The 20,861-nt window shown below is 45.8% G+C and overlaps 2 protein-coding genes across 3 annotated transcripts in view; both read right to left on the bottom strand.

Annotated features, from left to right (window-relative positions):
• The window catches only part of LOC142817926 (protein Skeletor, isoforms B/C-like), a 35,940-nt gene extending 25,325 nt beyond the window's left edge, over positions 1 to 10,615 (bottom strand). Inside the window, exon 1 of the mRNA XM_075895896.1 lies at positions 10,280 to 10,615. Within this exon, the coding sequence (XP_075752011.1) occupies positions 10,280 to 10,379 (100 nt within the window). The 5' untranslated portion in view covers positions 10,380 to 10,615. The remainder of the gene's footprint in view (positions 1 to 10,279) is intronic.
• A 4,028-nt stretch (positions 10,616 to 14,643) lies between these two features.
• The window catches only part of LOC142817924 (uncharacterized), a 30,595-nt gene continuing 24,377 nt past the window's right edge, over positions 14,644 to 20,861 (bottom strand). For both annotated transcript variants that reach the window (XM_075895895.1, XM_075895894.1), the window contains exon 8: positions 14,644 to 14,729. The gene's annotated coding sequence lies outside the window, so the exon portion shown is untranslated. The remainder of the gene's footprint in view (positions 14,730 to 20,861) is intronic.

Genomic DNA, 20,861 nt, shown 5'->3' with positions numbered 1-20,861 from the left:
AGTATAGAGTCAACGAGGACATCTAGAGAGCTATAGGGCTGTGAGCTGTCAGCACCCTCATAGCTTTGCTCTGCTTCACGAATGTTCATGAAGACAAGGACGTGCTGACCTGTCAGCTTGTGCATTTCGTTTGTACGTATGTGTGTGCGCATGTGTTCGTGTGTATGCGTATCCGTGAATGAGTGAGTTTGTGTGTGAAAAGCCAGAGTACACCATATGTCCGGCATTTTATACGCAGAACATGCCACTACTGCCCGAATGCAATCAACTTCGCCTATGACGTACGAGCCTAACTTCCGATTGACCACCTTGGGTAGGCTTTTCGACACGAGCAGGTTGATAACACGCTACTTCATTTCGTAAAATGACTTGGCTTACAGCCCCAGGAGTATCGTTCGTTGCTGTTATTGTTATATTCTTACGGTAAAATATGTCTCCATTTTTCGCTCATAAGTGTGTAAGCACTGTTCAGCTATTGGAAGCACACTTGAGCCAGATCCCTCCCTGTTTTTCTCTTTGTTTGTTTGTGTATGCGTCTTTCGTAACTACTACAGGCAATAATGTTCTAAGCTTGTTGGCACAAAACGTTCTTTCCACACTTTCCAAGTCAGCTGCACCTATAACATTTTACTCGGATCTAACATAGGCCATAGCTTCTCGCGGAACAACATTAGGGAAACGTTTGTGAAACAACGCAGATGTTTCATTACGTTGGCGACTCCCGTTCTAATTGAGCGTCGCCATTCACTCCCTCTGTCAATTGCGAGCTAACGACATCGAGGTGTGCACAGACTGGCTAGAATATGACCATGATTCTTTGTTTGCTTATTTAAAATCTATGAACAAATGATCCTTTATATGTATCTGCTGTACCAAGGCCAAGATTAGTGTAAACAGTTAATTTCACACTTTTGTTTTCGTTTCCTCCTTGTGTAGTAGCCGCAAAACGTTCGCACACACGTGTGGCAGGTCTCTCAACAAAACGTTGCTTTTAGGGCGAACCTCTTTAAGTCGTGGGTCGTCCGTCCTCGGTGTACGTATAGTAGTAGGTAGCCACCTCTCGTTCAGTCTTAGGAATGTCTTCTGTATGGCGGTACTTGTATATAATGAATATATGATGAAAATATGTGAGATGGCGGTGCTTGGAGTGTTCACTAGACAGACAGACAGACGGACGGACAGACAGACAGACAGACAGACAGACAGACAGACAGACAGACAGACAGACAGACAGACAGACAGACAGACAGACAGACAGACAGACAGACAGACAGACAGACAGACAGATGGACGGACGGACGAACGAACAGACAGACAGACGGACGGACGGATAGATAGACGGATGGACGGACGGATGGATGCATGGACGAAAGGATGGATGGAAAGACACGCAGACAGACAGACGGATGGACAGACAGACGCACGGACGGAGGGACGCGCTGGACGGACGATTTGCGGTTTACCAATAAAATTTTCCGACGCTTCGCCCCACTCTTCATGATTCCCTACGTGGATATGCTGTGCTTTTTTTTATCAAAGTCGGTACCAGCAGAACAGCAACGAAATGCGTTTATTATGCGATTTTGGCAGAGTGACCGGTAGCACGCCCACATAGCAACGAAAGCTTTCTCGCACTGCCCCCTGACCTTTTTTTTTTTGTTGTTGTTGTCACCACTCCGTTGCTTTACTACGATCGATACGTACCAGGTACGAACTCTCCGAAAAACCAAAACAAACAAAACACACCGTTCCTAAACCCAGAATATCCTTACTACACTGACTGGTCACCAAGCCTAACAGAACTGACAAGGAAAGTAGTTGCGAACTCTTCGATGTTATCGTCATGCATTCATTTGCTGTTTTGCAAACCTAAAACGTAATGATAACAGAGCGCGATCCGTTTGAATAATGTATGACGTAGCTTGGAAGCACTTAACGACTGCAATATGCATCGCCATCAAGTGGAATCATGCGTAAGCGTATTATTAGAACGTGGCTCGTTGCTGCTATTTCCGTGCGCGTAGGACGCCGCTACCGTAACATTTGCTACGGCCGGTTCACAGAGGGGCTGTTACGACTAGATTACAGGCGTGTTAGTCTGCAGTGGTATGGTCACGAAACGTGCACTTATGGACCGGGTTAAGGGAAGTGGAAGACGCCGTAGCGCGACGCTCGCGATGCACTTTCCTGGTAGGCGGAACCGGTCTCTTGCTCATTTGCGCAATTCCTGCGCTTTACTAACGGTGCGATCTTTCCAACTGCAACAATGTATACAGAGACGAATAGATGTAGCCTAACGTACTAATTGCGTCGATTACTACTTGCGCACGCACCCACAAGCACGCCGAGAAAGAATGCACTATTGTTGATTTCTGTGACCGAATATGCAAGCTACGCATCTTCAATCTGCATATGGGCACGCTGCAAGTCGAATCAAGACCACAGTTACTACAAAGTAGTATATATATATATATATATATATATATATATATATATATATATATATATATATATATATATATATATATATATATATATATATATATATATATATATATATATATATATATATATATATATATATATATATCCGTGCAACGACACTCTAATAGCTAAGAGCTTTGATAGTAGGCGAAGGGTTATATTTTCTAAGACGATTTCTAAAATTTACGCACAAGAACTACATTGACTCCTACAATTCAATGTCTGCCGTGCAGAATGTACAGCGGCAAAATGAAAATGTCATACAAAAGTACCCATGGTCTATTATGCATCCACCTAAGACGACTCAAACATGAAGGTCATCTTTTTTTGTTCAGTCGATGTATTCATCTTGCCCCGCCCATCTGCGAAAGATTGCCGCACCATTGTATAATACTGTCAGACGTAGTTGTCCTGATTTACTCTTGTTCATCTAATAATTTACTGTTTCTTTTATCTGTTGTCTGTTGCCTGTCCCATTCATTGCCCCCCCCCCCTTTTATTCTTTCTGGGCCTTTAGGGCATTCAACTGATAAACATATAAAAACTGAAGCACATCTACGCAGTTAATGCTGATGATGGGACGAAGCAGTGCAAATTGAATCATGATTTGTGTCCTTATATTTCGTCATTTTGTTCTGGTTGACCTTTTGCTCCGTTGTTCACTTTGGTTGGTGGGTAGTTAAATTTTACTGCGTCGAGGCCTACTACTTTTCTAAATCATGTGAGCGCTACGTACATGTGCTTCAAAAGCAAAAAGAAGCAAGTGAGCTGTGACCATCCTACGCGAAAGTGAATGCCAGCGCGCTCCACCAGAAAAGTGATTGCAGAATATGGCGCCATGATTTCCGTTTAAAAATAAAGAACCATTTCTCTGACAGTGCTCGCTGGCATGCAGTTTCGCTATCTTGGTCACAGCAAGCGTGTGGTATGAAAAACTTCATTCTGGTCCTGGGTATCAGTCCAAGACTGATGCTGGCTGTTCCCAATGTCGAGACAGAGGGGCCAAGCCCCTCTGCCGCCACATGGGCTTTCTGGGTATCTCGACGTGATTCGCCAGCACGTCACCGTGTAGCATCCACTGCCACCACCGTTCACTGTGAGAAGTATCACCGGCCAACGTCGAGGAGCGCCAAAGCATATGGTCTAAATCGAGCAAGCCCTATCACAAGTGACCGAAATGACGCAGTACGAATGAATTTTATCTTGAAGACCGGGATAGGGTACGTGTACGTCTGCACAAGTCTTCATGTAACTTCTTGTGAACTCTTCGGTCTAAAATGTGGCAAGTGGAATGCCCTGCGCCCTTAGTAATAATGCTAGGTGATCTCGTTTTGAGTTAACAACTTCTCCCTAAACTCGGGAACAGGGATTCAGCCTCCTCGTCGAGTGCACGGCACACTAATCCTCATTCCTGCCTGTGAGCCACCTCGTTGAGGTTACGTAGGGCTGCACTGTCCTGCACTGACCGTATGTGCACCGAAACCAAGTAACTGTATACGGAGCGATGTGCTGACCCTGCAGTAGTCTGTAAGCCAGTTCTGCAGCAACTTCTCCCGAGAAGGCTTTATTCTCATAACAAGAATCACTTAGGACTAAATATTCACCGGATTCATGAGTGCTACAGCAATAGCCACCTCTGCGACCCCCAGATCCTTGGTATAAACGGAAGCGGCATTTCGAACAGCGAGGCGAGCCTCGACGACAACGCCCGGACACTGCGTGACCCTACTGATAGGCATTTCGCCCCGAAAACGTGACTGAATGTGGCCTCCGAGATCGGAGACACCTTTGATTAGCTACTATTCCCTGCGCAAACGTCATCAAGTGACGTAACGTCACAAACATGGTGACATGAGACACCGCATCATTTGGTATTTTTCAGTTGTATTTTTTGCATTACTTGTGTTGTTGCCGACGATCAATTTTAGCGCTTAATGAAGCATGTAACACTTTATTTGTAAACAAAAATATATTACTTAAAATGTTTTTAATTGTCTCATGAAAATAAATTGGGGGTATATCGCTCTTCGTAGCCACGGCGCTTGTGTGTGTGTTGTTTTTGGAATAAGCCATTGTAATAACAATAAAACTAAACGAAAAAGTCGCTGTCTGTTTACCTAATCAGCGAATCCTTCGTGTTATATTTGTTCCTGTAAACATTTTTGATCGCTCAGTGCGTTACTTCAAAAAGTGCAATTTTATGGCACTTTATATAGCCCACCTCGATGGTACATTGGCCGGCAGCTAACCCGAACGATTACGTTTTCGAGCCAGCCCCCTACGATATATAGGCGAAATGTGCGGTGCACGTGCGTGTACATGGCATGGCGCCTTTAGTTACAGAGCCCTTTACAACGAGGTGACTCATAATCATATCATAGTTTCGGCACTTAAAACCCCAGATAAATTGTTATTATCACAGCACTTTTCCCCTATACCCCACTCATTCGAAAGATAAACCACTTCTGATGCAAGTGCAAGCAAAACTGCAACAGAACGCAGTAGAATTGCCGTTTCATTACAGCTGGCAAATCACTTCTTTTGTGCGGAATAGGCCTAATTCGCGGTCGATATCTATCACATGTTTTGTTTTTGTTAGTTTGTTTCCGCCACGTGCCACTGCCTGCCGGTATCGCGGGTGTCCCTGCGACCGAACTTCGTTAAGAGCCGTAGACCAGACTTTCCGGGTGTCATTAAACGTTAGGACTGGAAACCTGTGGACTCCCGAAGTGAAACGGGTGACAGCGACCTGTAGCAGTCCACGCGAGATGGAATCTCAGTCGCAAAATGCGGAAAACTAGAGAGTAATTGGGCTGGCGTTCCGCTGACACAAGCTCGTTTCGTTGGCATATGAATCGCCGCTCACGTATACAGCGCAAGAAAAGTCGTGATAAAAAACAAAGCAAGGAAAACGACGGACGTTGACGGCGTTTCTCCAATACCCCACTGAATAAATCGCCACTTCGCTCTCCCGCACGCGTGAGATGCCACAGCAAACACAACGGTTGTTTGGTGACACTCATAGGCACCCGACAGTGGACCAAAGGGCGCGACGAAGCTCTTTGGGCCGCCTCAGCATTGTTGGTATCGACCGCCAGGGATACAAAGAAAATGGAACGCTCGCTGAACACAGTGGCACGCTGAAGTGTCAGTGCCCTTTTCGACACGTTTTGAAGAACTATTCCTGGGCACTTACATAATCAGCCGTTACCCTCTTGCTCACAAACTAAAAAAAAAAAAAAATGGCAGCATATCCACGGAGTGAATGATGGAGAGTGGGGCGAAGCATTCGTCCGTCCATTCGTTCTTGCTTCCGTCCGTCCATGCGTCCGTCTGTGTGACTGTCCATGTGTTTATCCGCCCGTCCGTGCGTGCGTCTCCTCGTGCGTCCGTCCCTGCGTTCGTCCATGCATCCGCCCCTGCGTCCATTCATGCGTCCGTCCATGCATCTGTCTGTGTGTCCGTTCGTCCATCTATTCATCACTCCAAGTACCACCATCACTTTCCATCATATATACCCCATATAGAAGCACCGCCATCCAGCGGACATTCCAAGGACTAAACGAGAGGTGGCACACGCACACTTTCTTACGGCTTGCGCTTCGTGTCTACTTCCCACCTTTAACCACCTCGAGTTCATGGTATATACTAGTTCACTCTATTCATGGCACTGCGGCCCAACGCTCGCTAAACCTTTCTAAAACCAAGGAGGTTACGCCCAGCGAGTATAACGTAGCAACCTTTTCCTGTCAGATAGTGCTCAATTTACATGTCAATTGCTGCTAATGGGAAATGAGAGACAGGAGAGTACGGCTTTTACTTTGTTACGGCTTGCGCTTCGTATCTACTTCCCACCTTTAACCACCTCGAGTTACTAGTTCATTGTATTCATGGCACTGCGGCTCAACGCTCGCTAAACCTTTCTAAAACTAAGGAGGCTACACCCGGCGAGTATAACGTAGCAACCTTTTCTTGTCAGATAGTGCTCAATGTACATGCCAATGGCTGCTAATGGGGATCGCAGCGTGCGCGTTAACTAAAGCCGAACGCTCCTGTCTCTCATTCCCCATTAGCAGCCATTGGCATGTACATTGAGCACTATTCTTTATTGTTCAACAAGGCACAGAAGAAATCTCTCACCGGCCCCACCGTGGAGGTCAAAATGTTATACTTGTTACATACTACAACGGCTACGAGGGATGAACGGGTGCCGCTATAAGGAGCTTCGCCTCTAAAAAGAAAATGATATGCACGTGCAAAGTTCGGTTTTGCTGCGTCTACTCGATAGGCTACGCATTGGAAGACTCGGTTTTGCTGCGCCTACTCTTTAGGCTCTGTGTTCTGGCGCTACCATCAGATCTCGTAAATTGCATTGCCGGGTGCCTATATACCATCAGATCTCGTAAATTGCATTGCCGGGTGCCTATAGGCACCCGGCAATGCAATAACTGCCCAGAATACCATAACTGCCCAGAATAAAACGATCAAAAAGCGTGAAGAAATATGAAGGCAACAAAAAAAAAACGGGGGGGGGGGGTGACGCTAACTTGAGCAACCTACAATCTGCTGATAACAACGCCGAGATTTCGCATGACGTTAAATAGATTAGTATTAAGGCAATGTAGCAATTCCTGGAATTGCCACTTCTGAAACGTGTCGTGCATTCCGTGTGCCCTGTAGCCGGGTTCCTACATCGCCCTTCATTCTGGACACGTTGTGCTAACCAGCAGTGACGCTGAAAAAGTCTGTGCGTTGCACGTGTTTCAATGTATATGTCACATACTGCACAAAAAAAAAAGTAACATCGAACATTCTGTCTTTCGTATGTGTCACTGCCCCAGTGGCAGATAGGCTTTTGAGAGTGATATTCATCGAAGGGCGTTTTATAGTTAGCTCTAAATGTTTTAAGACATAGAATTGGTGTAACGAATAATGAATGCACGTACCCACAGCGCAAAAGTTGTGCTCAACCTGACTGTGCAGCCAAGATTTTATTTTAGGGGGCGTGGTAGAAGCTGGGCCAGCATGTGATATAATAATTGCCTTGCCTAATTTGACACTAGTTAAGTATTCCACTGAGAAAACACGTATCCGGTAAGCTGGAGCGGGTGAGGTGGGGGGGACGTCTCGTGCTTTCACGTTGTTTTAGGCCAGGTAATTCATATGTAGTCTATTGTGCACAAGCGTTTCGAGGGGGTGGGAGTGCGGAGGGGCACAGGAGTGTGCACGTGGGGGGGGGGGGGGCATCTCTTCCCTTAAATCACTTCAGATGGAGGGAGGACGCAAAGGCTGTTACATATGGTGACCCAATATGGACGGGGGCGCTGCGACGAACATTTCTACCCTCCCTGAAGTAGAACCCTGCGTACGCCTATGCGGAGGGGGGGGGGGGTGCACTTGTTGCGCCAACCCTCTGCTGTGCTTATACCTACCTATATTATAGCGAGGGGCCTAGCTTGGAATGACAGTTTTATAAAGAGACCGATTGCGTTACAGGCACCTTTGATTGTATTACAATTAAGGTTTCTAACAGGTGCTGGGAAATATTAGCAGGCAGAATAGCCCCTTACGGAATGCCACAAATATTTGCTAGCTTTCCGGTGTGACGGCGTATGACGCCAGTGTTCTGAAAATATTTGTTATGACAACTGCCCGCCCTCGGAACGAACTAATGATATCACAAGCATTCACATCTATATGGTATAACAATGACAACCAAAAACTATGTTCTAGTGTCTTTTCGCCACCGTCGACACAACAAGCAGTGTCATTGCCATTCTCATTCGACAACAACAACAAAAAAAAATAGAGGCAAGGACATTCGTAGACAGGGTCGACAAGGCAAAGTGAGGTGTAATTGAACGCAGCGGAAAACGTTGCAACGGATATATTCACCTTTCACAAGTCAAGTATCAGAAAAGTCAACAACGCGTGATGTTCAACTTTTGTGTGAACACTGCTGCTCAGTGGGAGCACCAAGAAAACCAATGCACAGTTACACAGAAGAAAAGAACAGGACGACGCTTCGATGGCGTGTTTGTTTTCAAGATGCAAGCATAGAAACTCTACCCGCTTAATGTGATGCCACGTGTAACGAGGGCTTTCCCACTAACGACCAGGCTTCGCCGTACCAGCGTGACGTTGTTTCTGATCGTTGTCGCAGGATACGGCGTCAATGTTTTTCCTTTGGAGTACAGAGAAAGGATGAATGATTCATGTCCGTTCGATATGTCACACCCCTCAATTTGCACTTTATCAGGTTCCTCTTTCTCTCAGAATATATCTCTCGCCGCGTCACCGCGTACTAAACAGTGCAAGGCCGCCTTCTGAAGGCCACTACCGGGGAGCGCCACGAGACATACAAGCTCAATGTCACTTCTTTTTTGACAAGCAAGATAAGTAAGGTAGTCAGCAGGTGACTGGAACCACGTGGAATATTCATATTGCGGGTATCTACCGGTTACACGCATGTGCTTTTCAACGAATACTTATTCAGATGAAGAAAGACAAAAGTAACTTGTATGCTTGTTTCGTTATTGTCATGCTACGCCATATATCATGTGCGCATATGCGACGCCTATAGATAGGACAAATCATGATTCACCACTTGATATGCGCCCTAAGATGCACTGTGAATTAGTATCCTAAGTTTGTAGCGTATTCATGTGCAATCGAAAAAACAAAGATGTGTTTAACACTTTTCCGTGCTACTCAAAAACCTAAGCCTCTCCAGATTACACTGTAAAAGGTTTTCCCTTTACTATAACATGTTCGAAAAAAAAATACGGGCTGTAACGCGTCGCCCATTTAGAGAAGGCACGCAGTCACAATAGCTAGTTACGCGAGGAATATTGCTAGGAAAAATAAAGATTCCAAAAAAGCCTGATTCATTCCATATCCTTAGTGAAAAATATCAACTGACGACAGAGAGCGTTATTGAACAAAAAATTTCGTGACTCTGCGCCGACTTCTCTTTTGGTGTCTTGGCGAAGGCGCTGTACGCTACTTCCAAAAACTTCGGCGGGCAGGGTAAAACTGTGGTGCTGATACCACACCAGCAGTTTTATCAAAATACCTTGCTTTGTCTGGCTAACCTCCCTGTCCTTCCTCATTTATTCCTCCTCCTCCTCCTCCTTGCTTTGTGCTTAAGTTAAGGCAAGCTGTCAAACGCCATCTGAAGTGCACGAATATTTTATTATATCAGCCTATATCAATTCAAATCGAACCGAGGCTTCAGAATCACACTCCGATGTGTCATCGAGCGTTAAACATGTCCGGCATACTGCGCTGCCAAATCTCAACTCTCATCCACAGCAGCTAAGTTCGCGAGCGTCTCCAAAGGGACCAACATGGTTTCCTGGATACGGAGACTTAAGGCGCGCTGTTACGGGCGACAGTCCCGTCGTCAATGCCGTGGCAACCGTAGTTCGTCCTTCCGATTAGTACAGCGACTAACCACTGCTAATTTGGCTCGATGACATATCTAATCTCCCATGAGATTCACAGAATTATGAGGTATTCGTAATTAACACAAAAAGGCAGCATACAAATGGAGCTTTTCTAATTGCTGTAATCCCTTTAGCATTTTGTCATTTAGTTGCTTCCGCACTCTCGTGGAACAAGTGAGAAAAAAAAAGTGAAAGCCTCTGAGATGATGAAGATAATAGGGCCCGGATGGATCTTATAGCAGGAAGAAGGAAATTGCACGGTCTTCTATAGGCGAAATAATAAAACCGCGTTCGCGTGTGTCCCGGCGTGAGCGTCTAGTGTCATCTGGAGATGCGGCCACTCTCACCTGCTTCTGTCCTGGGCAGCAGAAGCCCTACGGCACCGACTAGCAGTAGCCCGACGATGACGTTCGCCCTCGGAGAAGACATGGCTGCTCCCCAACTCATCGCGCACTCCACAAGTACCGACTGAGGGCGAAGAGTTCGCGTCGCACCGTCGCCGAGCCTTTATAAAAGTTCCTCTCTGCGACCTCACCCGTAGAGCAAGCATTCTCTCCCAGCTGAGAGCTCCACCGCCGCCGGTCCGGCAAGGTCGTCAGGCCCTGGGGCGCCGGCTGAGAGAGCGGGGCTGGCGAAAGCACGGCTGCTGCTGCCCTGCTTGAACGAGCCGGTCACGCTCCTTCGGTGTGCCGCTCAGCCACTGCGCTGAAAGAGTTGGCTGGCCTACGCAGACCAGCCGGCGGCTCTGTCGAGCACTGCAGAAGAGTCTATGGCCGCGAACCGGCTTGACCCTCTCGATCGAGCCAGCATGTGTCCGGGCGTGTTCGCTTCAAGGAACGCGCTGCTTCCGTTTCGAGCACCAGAAGCCTGCATGTCTTAGCAAACTACGCCCTATCGCGAAACTATCGCCAGGGCTCCATTGTTAAAATGCTGAGTTCATGTATTTCGCATTAAATATTATATAATCTTAACAGATACCACCCTAATAACAGTTACACAGTTTTTATTTTTCATCATTGTAGGTAGCAAGAAACATTAATAAGGGCAGAGACAAAGAGGATTGTTTTATGTCACCTTCGTACTTAGCAAAATTTCGCGCAACCGACAATAACGAATCATTAACAACTACCCCAATCAAATAGTTTGACAAGTCACACGCTCTCGAAACAATCCATCTTCCGCTGTCTTTTATGACCGATCGGTTCACGATGATCTCCGTTGCCAATAGCTTGGTGACACTGTCAGCCCTCTGTTGGCTTGCTATCGATGCTTGCATGCATGATGGCATGTTTATTTTTGAGAGGCAACAGGCCCATTTACACCAATTACACAAAAAATATGACTTGAATTACAAGCTGTTTCCTCTCAATATGTGGGGTGTCCCACCCGACGTAGCTAAGGTATTTGTCCTATTGTTTTTTCGGTGTAGCCCCGTAAATTCCTACGGCACAAACAAACAGAATTAACAGCGAAGCTGGTGGCAAAGTCAGCCCCATACATTGACATTACAGAAGGAGAGCACCGAGACCAACATTCATCCTTTTCCATGAACGGGAAACTTGCGCACACGTATGTAGGAAGTAATTAAGCGTATACGTCAGGATTTACTACAATAGGTCCCTTCAGAAAACCGCACATGTTTTTTACATGTATTTTACCACCGGGCGTTGAAAGGTAAGGGGAATTCCCGTATTGCGCCCGAAGACTGCGCCCGTGGCGATCCGCATGTTATAGGAACCGAGAAATGTCACCCCGAGAAGCACAACATTAGGGGCGCACTTGCCTATAGATGTGTTCAGGCCCTCTCAGAATGAGTGGATGCAGCAAATAGCCCCTGCTGTCGTCGGATTTTCCAAATGTCGCGCGGTTGTGCAATGGCGCGCCGTCTAGAAAGGACCGCATACGGAAAGAACCGAGTCGTATGGTCAACACCGAAACACCGTAATCAGCTCAACATCGCCGTCTTGATGCGAGGTCGTATAAGCATATTTTTCCATTTTTTCGCGAAGACACGTGGCTTCTGCCAACGGGTCCCGTTGGTAAGAGCTATACGCAGAAAAACAAGATCACCGTGGTGTTAAACGAGAAGTGCCCATAGACACGTGTTAGACCAGGTGACGTCGTTACCGCACATTTGCGCAGTCTTGATTCCACATTTATTGCAACGGGCAGTTTGAGGTCACTGAAGGGGTGTATACGTGCGTTAAGTGCTACAATAAAGAGGCGGTTTAGCAGCTGCAATCTAAGGCACGGTGTAAATCTCACCTGTAATAATATTTACTTGCGGTGTTTGCAATGATGTATTATCGCAATAGCGTCAGTGGACACGTTTCACAGAAACTCTGGTGTCGGCGTCGTTAATTGTGCGCGAAAGTTGAGCGTGTTTGATGACCAGAAAGATCGGTAAACATGCAAATAAATTAAGTAATAAAATCTTCGCTAATGGTGAGAATTGAAGTCAGGCAAGCCAGGCTTGCAGCGACGCAAGCACGTGTTTTATCATTCAGCCACACCACTGCCTGAAACAGTTTCTGAAAAGCTCCTTGTCAATCGGAACTTAAAACTGTCCCGTCGCAATGTTCTCATTTTGTCACAACATTCTTTTTGTCGTTCCAAACATGTCGTTTATTTCGAACAAGTTTGCATAAGAACAAAATAACAGTGCGCGAAATTTTAATTGGTGAGTAGGGCACATTCAGGTTATGAAATGTTTCAGCAAATATGTAAGTTGGTCCTAGCATCACTGCACGTTTCCAGTACATAATTATCAGGCACAGAACGAAGAACTATTGAGCGATAACAAAAATAAAAAGAGATAGAACCACTGCGATATGAAAGCAGATACATAGCAATCAAGTTGTATAAGGTTGAGAGCAAGGCTAGTTTACCATACGCTACTTCACCACACAGTGTAACGAAGATACACAACAGTGCGGCCACTGTTAAATTTAGAAAGCAACCAAATGCAGTAATCAGTGATTAAACAGTGGAGTAAATATCAAAGCTTCTTTTTATTTCCTTAAATTGAACTAAGGCAGCACTATTGACTCCTTAATAACTTCTTATCACTTGTGATACTTCCTTCCAGACGCTGAGGCATCGAATCACTGTACGAGCGGCTTAGAACAATTTTGGCAAACAATTAGTGTGTAAATTATTCCGTTGGCTTAGCACGGTGTACGCACCGCGCTAAGCTAAGCTATCAGCTACGCAGTCCAGCTGTTACATTGTGCAAAATTCTTGTTATTGTTTCTACAAATACATGTCATGGCGTAATTGATGCAGTCCGCTCCTTTATTGGGCACTTACGCCTATCACTAAATGCTTGCCTAAAATTCTCTCTACATTTAAGTATGTTGAACGTTTATATAAGTATGTATGTTATAAGTATGTTGAACGTTATAAGTATGTTGAACGTTTTATAAAAATAAAGAAAGTAATATCAAGAAAGTGGATAATAAAATTAGGAAAATAAAAAACAATACACAACAAGACCAAAATAGAGAAAAACGTAAATAAAGGAAGAGAGAGGAAAAATGTAAAACAGGAACAAGACGCAGAGAAAGAGGACGCGATAAATAGAGAGAGACAAAGAAAAGAAAAAATCTTGAAAGAGCGAGAAAGAGAAAGCAACAAATAGGCTCAGAAAGAAATGGGGGAAAAGCAGGTACAACAAAGCGATCTGTTGTGGTCGGACAAGAGACACATGGTAGAACGCCTGTATTCTCGAGGCTCGCACCGGCAGCCTCAATAGGAGAAGTACGGAAAAGTGTGTTCTTCGTTTAACATGTAATGTACATATGTCAACGCGTCTTTTTGTTACAATTTTTGGTGTGTCTGTGGATGTTGTGTTGCATGCACATATGTAAAAATATATTTTTTGCAACAATTTTTTGTGTGTCTGTAAATGTTTTGTTCCGTCGCGATGTTCTGTTGGATTGCAATTGATGTTCACTGTTTGTGAGAATAAATTTCTCTAAACACAATAACCGAAAACTATGGACGGAATATACGCACATGCTATCTCTTGTCGAATGCGCAGCCATAAAGCAATATCTTGAGAACATGCATAAAAGCCTCGCGACCGTCGTGGCAACAGACACAATCAACAGAGAGAGATAGATAGAGAAGAGAAAAGAGAACAAAGAAAAGAAGCCCAGCACCACTCCTTCATCAATGTCGGCATCCCGATTTTGACGTAAAGTAGATTGAAATGCATCATGGCAAAATGACACCACATGTTGGCGCCGGATTTGTGCCATTGCTAAATTATATAACGCTGTACATTTACCTTAAGACAGGAAAACCGGTTGTTTGATTCTTTGTCACTGGGTAAGTCTGTTTCAGGGCCCTGCCTTATTGTGTGGGTTGGAGTGTAGTCACGTGATATCATAATGACGTAATGAAATTTCAATCACGAAAAAGCTGTAAACACTCTCCAGTGAGGTGGAAACAAAAGGGAAGTTTTTCTTCTTAATTACTCTTTCTTGAAAACTGTGGCCCGCTGTGCATCCACACTGCGAATCTTCTGCAATCGAACGGGCCCATAGCTGTTAACGTGGGGAAAATATTTATGCGTGAAATACAATACTTACATAACAGTTTACTTTTTTTTCGTCCATAACGAACGTTTGATCGATGCAATGTACAACTGTCAGAGCATAGTACTAAAGAATTAGACACGCTTCACAAAAAGACCAAGTCAAAATTATGCGGAAGAAAAAGAAAGACTTTATTGACCCACCACCGTGCATGGAGCAGCAATTGAGTGTTAAAGAAATGTGGACCGAGGAGTAACTGAAATAACGAAAAAAATCATAGGTTAGTTGTGTTAGCATTAAAATCTGCACAGAATGAACAATCAATAGAAGTTTTGCTACGTGGAAAACATTTTTCCCCCGTTAAAGCTCACTTTACCTATGAAATTGCTCAGGTAAAAATCACGACATGAGCACGTAAGGAAGAAGTGTGTTTTATTCTTTTGAGGAGTGGCAAGCTTTCCACGACGAAAACATCGTCATCAAATCGCACTTATAGCTGTCCCGCGCGCGTCACATTCCTTATACTACAATCAGAAAGTAACTTCCAGATTAAAAAAAAAAGAAAAGCCTGCAATACTTTCTATTTTTGTGCTTACTTATTTACGTATTTACTTATTTCTGAATTGTCCTAACTATTATGTATATCTCTATACATTTGTATGGGGGACTCAAATATTCGCCAGCCCTTTCTTTGTAGAAGCTACCTATAGGCGTCAAACAATGCGTCACTTCCGGGCGGGAAAGCACCGACGCGACCTTCAGCGAGTCGTATATCGGGGAGGACGTCGAAGACGGCGTAGCTGCCTTGACGAAGTTCGATGAACGCTGTGAAGGTATGCCTGTTATGTGTACATGGTAAGAAGCGCACATACGCGCTATTGTCGAACGGAACGACAATCGCAACTACGACTCGATGAGAGCGAGGTATGCAGTTCGGAGAGATACACAAAGTAAGAAGGCATTTTATTACAATGGGTATACCGGACGTCGTCTCATAGTCATTCACATGTCGACGGAAGTGAAATTCCTGATTAGACGCGTTGCCACAGCAAGGTGTTTCCATACCCTAAAAAGCGTAGCTGCGTAATTTCTATGTCAGGTGACGTCACTATAGTGACGTCATGAGAGAGAACTGTGCCGTTTCACAGTTCCTATAATTTCTCCAGCGTCAAAACTGCCGCAACGGCAGTGAAAGGTCACCTTTCACTGCCGTTGCAGCACTTGTGACGCTGGCGAAATTGTAGGAACCCCGAAACAGCACAGTCCCGGTTACTAACCACAACTCCTCCGCCCCCCCCCCCCCCCGAATATTGAGCCAGAACAATCAGTGATACCGAAAAAATAGCCACATTTTTGCAACGCAAATATGAACGTACTTTTTCCAGTAATTCGAATTTTGGTGGCAGTCACGTGACGGTAACCGAAAGTGCTGCTTCGCGATCCCCAGTAGCCCGTTGTGGCTTTCTTGTGCCCTCTGATTCACGTCACATCCGTGACGCATGTCACATGCGTGCCTTTTATTGATATTCAAGTGGCCGTCTATAATGTCTGCGTTAAAGTGCCCGACTAGAATAAAGAGTTTGTGGTTGTAGCTGCTTTATATTAATCCGTAACCATTCTGATTGACATTTGTTTACTCTAAACTTTTTTCATTTATATACACACATATATTTAAACTATAGTCATGGTTTTCTTTATACTGTGACAGCGCACAGCGAAGGGAGGAAGGAGGGAGGGAACTGGAGGGAAAGGAAAGGCAGGGATGTTAACCCGTCTGGAAAGACTGGTAAGCTACACTACATACAAGAAACGAATGGCGGAAAAAATAGGGGAGAGAGCATGAACACGCAGCCGCACTTCACAGTCATCCTAACCCCATTAGCCTATTATCACCGGTCCAAGTCTGTTGCCTTCAAGAAGCTGAGAACTGCTCTTGTCGCCTTCATCCGCGACGACCTTACTGTATGACATTCCAGAATGGTTTCGCTGTCACAGGTCTGCAATCTGTGTGAGTGTAAGTGATTTTCTCTGCGCAATGTAGCGAGGACAGCCGCAGAAGATGTGCTGTAGTGTTTCCTCGCTAGCACTGTTGTCACAGAAGGGGTTGTCAGCGTAAAGAGTTCGGGCTGTAGTGGAGGTGATTGCGCAGTCCACTTGTATTCCAAGTGGAGAGAGTCATTTACTGTGCAGCCACTTGAAATGGGCTAGCAGCGTCGGTCCTTGGTAACGGTATTGCCCCAAGCCTGTTGCCTTGAAGCGCTGATTGAGCAGCATTGTCAGCATGTTCATTGCCTATCACGCCGCAATAACTTGGCAGTCACTGAAATTTGACGTGGTGACCTCTCTCAAGCGCCGTGTCAGAGAGCGGCTGTTCGTATGGTGAGTGCCGCAAGGTTGATTGTATAACAGTAAAAGTCGACGTTAAAGCTAGGTTCTGAAGACGGTAATGTCTTCGTGGAAGTCACCGACTAATATAAAGTGTTTGTGCTTGTAGCGTTTTGTATTGTTCTGTCTCAATCGATGGATATTAGTCTATTGTAAAAGCATTTTTTTGTATCTGACATACGTTTCGACTACGGCAACTCTTCTATACCCTGACACTGACCTCAATGGAAGACAAGGCTAGGTCTTAAGGAACTTCGCCTCTAAAAGGCACGTCGTTATAACCTCAAGGCAAGCGTGGCAGCAATTTGGTCATTCACTGTGCTAAGTGTGGCTGTCTACATGTCACGTTTTCGGGAGCCTCATAAAATGTAACGATGAAGCTTGTGTTAGTGCCCCGTCGATTGTTCTAACAGAAGATTGTAGCTATGTCCAAAACTGGTCTCTTATGAATAAACAATAATGTGCTGCTAAACGCAGCAGGAACGCTTGATATCATCTCCTCTTCGTGTTTTCTGTTTTGAATGTACATGTACGCCCCATGTAAGAAACCAAACTGTATCAAAAAGCAGCCCTCTTAGAAGTAATAAGTCAGACGGACAACCAACATCCAACAGGAGCTAAATCTTTCGGGAACAGACTTACAAGCACCTCAATGCGACGAGAGCGCTGCCGCGGTTTTTTAGAAAAACTATACTGAACGCCGCAATGAGACTGTTCAGTAGTTTTGGCTTGATACTTCTTGGGCATGTCTTCTGTGATCACCTTGTATTATTCTTACAGACTTTCTTGTTCACTGTCACTCACTCACACCCCTTGTCATCATACCAAGTGCAAGATAGCCAAATGAAGATTTCTTCTTTACATTTTCTCTCTCTCTCTCTTTCTCTTTGGACGTACACAAACAAGCAAATGGGCGAAGCATGCCTATTTCTTGGCACTTCATCGACATATTGACGTCAGCACAAACCCTGCGTCCTCGCCATCATCCGGCGTCGCATCGAAAACCGGCGGATCATACGCTCTAACGCCTCTGCGTACAACGAAGGCCGTTGCACCTGTGACAGCCGGGCAGTTACGTAAACGCCAGTTGTTGTGCCGACTCTCCGTTCTCGCGCATCGTGTTTCATTGACGCGCTAAGTGCTTCCGAACGTGATTTTGTTTCGATGTTTCATACACACCGGCTTCTGAAGCGATTTCGCGGCAGGCTGTGGCTTGCAAAGCTGCGGGCTGCGTGCACGCATCGCCGGCCTTAATGAGTTTTCGCATACACAAACTCCCCCGCTCTGCGCCTAAGTAGGACGAATGGCACATCGGCAGAAGTACTTCCTTCTTTTTGGAGAATCGAAAGTCCGCAGCAGTCACGTATACTTTGTATGGGCTGTGGATGCACGCAAGCAGTATGTATGTATAAGGCGTTATGGACTCCACTGAGAACTGGAGAGTCACGAAAACGAATACGCATGAGACGAAGTAGAGTCGGAGTGAGGCCCGCCGAACTCCTTTTTGGAGTGAACACAATGCCTAATACACGAATACATCTTTGTTCTTATCCCTGCAACCAATCCTTCATTCAACGGTAACTTGTGCACCGTACTTTTCTGCCCGCGATATATCGCGCAAAGAATTTCGACGGCTAAGGTCTTGTGGAAGTCTACGAAGCAACATAGTTCTGAAGAAGAGACAGAGAGATAAATAGAGAGGAAAGGCCGGGAGGTTAACCAAGCTTGGTTCGGTTGGCTACCCTACACTTGGGGTGGGGGAAAGGGAGAATAATAGAAAGGAAATAAAAAGGAGGAGTAAGAAAGAGAACGATGAATAGTCAGCTCGAGACTACACAGCACGGTCTCACACTGTTTTTCCACAAGTGGTCGTGAAGTCTTGTGGTCCTTAAAAAGTACACAAGGGCTTTCGTGGCTTTGCGCGTATGGGAAGCCGTCGGCTAAGGTCCCAGGATCTTCTATTCTGTAAGCGGCCGTGAATCCAGCTGACAGAGCTTCGCTTCCATAATACGTCGTTCAAACTGGTATGCTGGGTAACGGCATAGAATGTGCTCAAGCGTTTCCTCGCAGGCGCAGATGTTGCATGCCGAAGTGCTCGCCATCCCAAGGAGAGGAAAGCACGCATTCTTAAATGCCACGCCCAGCCTCATGCGACTCAGTAAAGTTTCAGCTCATCGTGGGAGCCCGGATGGCAAACGAAGTTGCAAGTTTGGGTCGATCAAATGCAGGTGCGTGTTGGAGAAACCCGGCGTATTCCATTGTAGGAGAGTTATACGGCGAGCAACTGATTGTAGTAGCCTTGCAGCGTCCACTCTCAAGAGTGGTATGGGCGTACGCAGGTCTTGGTCATGAGCCGATCGAGCCGCTTCATCAGCGCGGTCATTGCTGACAATTTCGCAATGACGGCAACCACTGAAATACAGTATCGTGACCTTCCTTGAGCGCTTTATGGTAGTCGTGCCTTATCTGATATACTGATTGTTCGTGTAACCCACGCTGCGTAACAAACCGTAGTGTCTGTAAGGCTGACCTCGAGTCGCAAAAGATGGCCCATTGGTTAGGTTGCTGCCGAAGAATGTACTGCACCATGAAGCGCTGCGAGCTCTGCTGATATCGACGTCGTTGTGTGAGAAAACTTGCATGAAAGCAACACATTATCAGATGGAACAAACACTGCTCCTGTAGAGCTGTTGGAATTAGTGGAGTCATCGGTGTAAACTTGTATGCGGTCGAAGTACCTTTCGTCCAACAGACGCAAAGTCCATTGCTTCCGGGCTAGCGGTTGCATGCGTGCCTTCTTAACGATTCCAGGAACTGATAAGCCCATGTCAGGTTGACGGAGACTCCATAACGCAGCTGCTGGATGCATAGCAAGTTTGAAACCGGGCGGTAATATATCCTGATGTTTTGTCACAATACCGCAGAACGAAGAATGGGGCCTCCGCGCTGTCAAACACGCTAAATGATGTGACGGTAGCCGTGATAAATGCCGAATGTGCGCTCTCAGCGTCTCGACAATGATATGCGTTCTGACCAGCTGTTCTTGTGCGATAACTATAGTTGCCTCTGTCGATGAGCATCTTGGAAGGCCAAGACATGTCCGAAGTCCTTGGGCTTGTACGCTCTGCAGTGCACGGATGTTAGTCTTGCACGCGTTGGACAGGACCGGAAGGCTGTACCGGAAAATTCCGAGAAAGAAAATAGATCCATGTTCGTTCTAACTGAAGGTGGGCCTACGAATAAGCATTTCACAAGTCGTTGGGTGCCACAAGACGGTGTTTTGAGTCCGACTCTTTTCAACCTGGTTCTCGTGGTGCTCACCAAAATGCTGCCACAGACGGCTTACATATCTCTCTGCACTGATTAGGTCTGCATTGGGGCGTCCGGCGTGACACGGCCTCAAGTGCGCGCAAGTATACAGAAAGCGGCAACAATGACATCGGCATACCTTCGCCAGCAAGGTTTGACTATCGCCACAGAAAAACGCGCAGTGCTGGCGTTTACACGCAAACCAATGTATTTATACCCATTGTGCATCGATGGCAGATGAATCGCATATAACAGCAGCCATTGATTCTTAGGTGTGATCGTAGATCGTGACCTAACCTGGAGCCCGCATGTCACATACCTGAAGAAAAAGCTCATTGGCATTGAGAATGTATTCAAGTTCGTCGCCGGAAAATCATGGGGCCCATCCGTGCACCTAATGTTGCAGATTTATACAGCCCTCTTTCTCGGAATTCTCTGGTATGGTTCTCGAACAGCTCTGTTGGGGCCACCACCTCGGCATCTGCGCCATACGCTGACTTTTTACGCGAGGCAGAACTCGACAACAAACTGAATTCTTCTCGAACTTCCATGGTTTTACTTCCTCGCCAATTTCCTTTTCTCCATCATCAACAATTTCATTCTCCTTTTTTTGCCTCCCTCTCCTGAAGATGAGTAGCAGGCCAGAAAATGGATTCAGGCTGACCTCTCAACTTTTCTGCCTCGCACGGTGGTC

The sequence above is a fragment of the Rhipicephalus microplus genome, chromosome 5 (assembly GCF_043290135.1).
Source record: "Rhipicephalus microplus isolate Deutch F79 chromosome 5, USDA_Rmic, whole genome shotgun sequence".
Lineage (NCBI taxonomy): Eukaryota > Metazoa > Arthropoda > Arachnida > Ixodida > Ixodidae > Rhipicephalus > Rhipicephalus microplus.
Note: the sequence above shows the minus strand (reverse complement) of the source record. Positions and strands in the feature narration are given on the sequence as shown.